This window comes from Coregonus clupeaformis, unplaced genomic scaffold (genome assembly GCF_020615455.1).
Source record: "Coregonus clupeaformis isolate EN_2021a unplaced genomic scaffold, ASM2061545v1 scaf1670, whole genome shotgun sequence".
Lineage (NCBI taxonomy): Eukaryota > Metazoa > Chordata > Actinopteri > Salmoniformes > Salmonidae > Coregonus > Coregonus clupeaformis.
In genome coordinates, this window is record NW_025535124.1 from 112,189 (window position 1) to 116,753 (window position 4,565).

The window sequence follows — 4,565 nt, forward strand, 5'->3', positions numbered from 1 at the left end:
TTGTAATTATTTTGCACTATAGCCTATTTTATTGCCTTACCTCCATAACTTGCTAAATTTGCACACTGTATATTAATTGTATTTCTGTTGTATTTTTTGATTTTTGTTTTGTTTTACCCCATATGTAACTCTGTGTTGTTGTTTTTATCGCACTGCTATGCTTTATCTTGGCCAGGTCGCAGTTGTAAATGAGAACTTGTTCTCAACTGGTTTACCTGGTTAAATAAAGGTGAAATAAAAAAAAAAAAAGGTCAATAGGGGGCGAAGAGGATGGACCCTCCCGTTGGCCGAATAGGGCCAGGAGCCGCTCGCAGGAAAGAGGTCGGGAGGGCGGCTGTCTGGAAGATGGAGGTGTTGGGCCGCGGGTTGAGGGAGATGGACGGTATTGTGGTGGGGATGAACGGGCTGGAGAGGAAAGCCTGAGACAGGGGCTTCACCAGGTCATTCTGGAATGCCACTTTAGCCTGAGGGGAAGAGAACAACTCCATGAGACACAACAATTCACATGGGGTAGTGTGTGTAATGCTATCATATTCTATAATTGACTGATTAGTCAACAAATAAATCAGTAAACTAATCCATCAGACAGACTACTCTACCCTCTCTGCTCAAACAGACTACCCATAGGAAACGTGTAATATCAATTAAAAGAGAAACTTTGAAATGAGTGAGAGACATGGCGAGTAGATAAGGCCAATGCATGGAGAGACAGCATGAACAAATGAACAGCCACTGGGTGAGATAATACAGTTAATACTGTGCATTGTATGTCAACTGAATTAATATAGATATTATTGTCACGTTCGTTGATGAACGGGTCAGACCAAGGCGCAGCGTGATATGCATACATGTTTATTTGACTATTAAACACAACGACAAAATAAGAAACGAAACGTGAAGTCCAAGGTACACAAACAACATACCTAACACGGAACAAGATCCCACAACCCACTAGTGCCAATAGGCTGCCTAAGTATGGTCCCCAATCAGAGACAACAAGTGACAGCTGCCTCTGATTGGGGAACCACACTGCCAACATAGATCTACACAAACTAGACCCTATACAACATAGACAATCACAACATAGAAAATCACACCCTGACTCAACAAATAAGAGTCCCCAGAGTCAGGCGTGACAGTACCCCCCCAAAGGTGCGGACTCAGACCGCACAACCTTTACTTAACAGGGTAGGGGCTGGGTGGGCATTCCCGCCTCGGAGGCGGATCCCGGCTCGGGCGTGACCACCACCTATTCTCCGCCTCCTGTTGCGCCCCCTGGTCTGGTCTGGACCTCGGCACGCTGCTTCCCTCTCCTTCCTCCCACTATACTCCAAGCCCTGTCTGGACCCTGGTGTGGGAGACCCCGAACCTGGAGAGGGGCTGACGTCTGGGTCTGGACTGGAGCCGCTGACCGGAGCTGGACCAGGCACCGGTGGAGCGGACTACTCAGGCTCCGGACTGGAGCCGCTGACCAGAGCTGGACTGGGCACCGGTGGAGTGGACTGCTCTGGCTCCGGAGTGGAGCCGCTGACCGGATCTGGACTGGACCCCAGTGGAGCGGACTACTCTGGCTCCGGAGTGGAGCCGCTGACCGGAGCTGGATCCGGCACCGGTGGAGCGGACTGCTCTGGCTCCGGAGTGGAGCCGCTGACCGGAGCTGGACTCGACCCCGGTGGAGTGGACTGCTCTGGCTCCGGAGTGGAGCAGCTGACCAGAGCTGGATCAGGCCCCGGTGGAGCGGACTGCTCTGGCTCCGGACTGGAGCAGCTTACCGGAGCTGGATCAGGCACTGGTGGAGCGGACTGCTCTGGCTCCGGACTGAAGCTGCTGACTGGTGCCGGACCAGGCACCCGGTGGAACGGCACGGCCGTGCCGGACTGGACACACTCACCACTGGTCTGGTGCGAGGAGCAGGCACGGGCCGAACCGGACTAGGACCATGCACCACTGGCTTGGTGTCGAGGGGCAGGAACAGGCCGGGCCGGGCTGGCACGCGCACCACTGGCTTGATGCGAGGGGCAGGAACAGGCCGGGCCGGGCTGGCGACGCGCACCACTGGCTTGGTGCAAGGGGCAGGAACAGGCCGGGCCGGGCCGGGCTGGCGACGCGCATCACTGGCTTGGTGCGAGGGACAGGAACAGGCCGGGCCGGGCTGGCGACGCGCACCACTGGCTTGGTGCGAGGACGAGGAGCAGGAACGGGACGAACCGGACTGCGAAGGCGGACTGGAGGTCTGGAGCGGAGAGCTGGCACAACCTGTCCTGGCTGGCTACCCACTTTCGCACTACACGTGCGGGGCGCTGGCACAGGACGCACTGGGCTGTGCACGCGTACTGGCGATACAGTACGTAGCTCCGCATAACACGGAGCCTGCCTAGTCACACGCCTCCTCGCGTGAGTATGGGGAGTTGGCTCTGCTCTAACACTAGGCTCCGCCACCACCCTTTAGCCCCCAAAATGTTTTTCTTGGGGCTGTCTCTCGGGCTTCTTCTTCGGCCGGCGCCTTCTGCGTTGCCGCTGCTCCTCTCTATACCGTGCCTCCACTGTCTCCTCCCAAGGACGGCGATCCATCCCGGCCTGAATCTCCTCCCATGTCCAGGAACCCTTTCCTTCCAGGATCTCCTCCCATGTCCAGGCTGTCTGCTCCTGGACACGCTGCTTGGTCCTCGTTTGGTGGGATCTTCTGTCACGTTCGTTGATGAACGGGTCAGACCAAGGCGCAGCGTGATATGCATACATGTTTATTTGACTATTAAACACAACGACAAAATAAGAAACGAAACGTGAAGTCCAAGGTACACAAACAACATACCTAACACGGAACAAGATCCCACAACCCACTAGTGCCAATAGGCTGCCTAAGTATGGTCCCCAATCAGAGACAACAAGTGACAGCTGCCTCTGATTGGGAACCACACCTGCCAACATAGATCTACACAAACTAGACCCTATACAACATAGACAATCACAACATAGAAAATCACACCCTGACTCAACAAATAAGAGTCCCCAGAGTCAGGCGTGACAATTATCTCAGGACATTATCTCAGGATACTGGATATTATTTCAGTGAGTTGCTATTCTTGTTTTGTCTGGAAACATAGTGTATATACACTGAGTGTACAAAACATTAGGAACACCTGCTCTTTCCATGACAGACTGACCAGGTGAATCGAGGTGATGCCATGATCCCTTATTGATGTCACTTGTTAAATCCACTTCAATCAGTGTGTATCAAGATTGGTCCCCACTCAAAGGACATCCAGCCAACTTGACACAACTGTGGGAAGCATTGGAGTCAAGATGGGCCAGCATCCCTATGGAACGCTTTCGACACCTTGTAGAGTCCATGCCCTGACGAATTGAGGTTGTTCTGAGGGCAAAAGGGTGTGCAACTCAATATTAAGAAGGTCTTTCTAATGTTTTGTACACTCAGTGTAGATTGGACTGACTATCTCCACCAAAGCTGAGGAAAATGACTGATGATAATACTGCCTTACTGCTAGGGTGGTGGTGGCGGTGCTGTGTTGCTGCTTGCTGTAAGGACTGTATTTGGGCTTCAAGGGTTTCCCGGCCACTCGGTCTTTGTGCCTCCTACTGGAAATGTGCTGAAACAAGTACAAAAAAGGGTTAACATTAGTCCTGTAGGCGCATGAAATATTATCTTTCAAAGTCGTTCATACTTAAAGATTGAGTTGGGTCACAAACTCAATATGGCCGCATAAGCGAATCACTAAACTGGCACTGATTTCATTAGCTAATCAGTTTGATCCAATTGTAACCTTTCATTGTAGGACATATTTATTTATTTTAATTTTTATATATTTTTTTAGTCATTTAGCAGACGCCTTATCCAGAGCGACTTACAGTTAGTGAGTGCATACATATTTATTTATTTATCATACTGGCCCCCCGTGGGAATCGAACCCACAACCCTGGCGTTGCAAACGCCATGCTCTACCAACTGAGCTACATCCCTGCTGGCCATTCCCTCCCTACCCTGGACCAATTGTGCGCGCCCCATGGGTCTCCCAGTCACGGCCAGCTATGACAGAGCCTGGATTCGAACCAGGATCTCTAGTGGCACAGCTAGCACTGCCTTAGACCACTGCGCCACAACACAAATTTCCCAAACGTTTAGACTTTTTTTTACCAGGCAGAACTAGAATGAGGCAGCCCATAAACTGTGTATGTGTGTCTCCACGGTGACAGAACAACATTTACATTTTACATTATTTAGCAGACGCTCTTATCCAGAGCGACTTACAGTTAGTGCATACATTATTCAATTTTTTTTTCATACTGGCCCCCGTGGGAATCGAACCCACAACACTGGCGTTGCAAACGCCATGCTCTACCAACTGAGCTACCTCCCCCTGCCGGCCATATATCAGGGATGGGGAGCTCTGGTCTTACAGGGTCGCAGTATGTGCAGGCTTTTGTTCCAGTCCAGTACTAACACCGACTGATTGAAATAATTAATTTTATCAGGTTTTTTAACAGTTGGAACCAAAAGCCTGTACATACTAAGCCATCCAGAAAATGACAACCCATGCCTTAAGTTG

General features: G+C 51.2%; 1 protein-coding gene across 1 annotated transcript; it reads right to left on the reverse strand.

Annotated features, from left to right (window-relative positions):
• Positions 1-251: 251 nt before the first annotated feature.
• On the reverse strand, positions 252-3,608 carry LOC123481083 (zinc finger protein 385B-like; the record flags this gene model as incomplete). The annotated part of the gene is made up of 2 exons (XM_045218568.1): positions 252-464; positions 3,501-3,608. Coding segments are annotated over 2 exons (321 nt in total), but the record flags the coding sequence as incomplete, so codon positions are not given.
• Between the last annotated feature and the right edge of the window lie 957 nt (positions 3,609-4,565).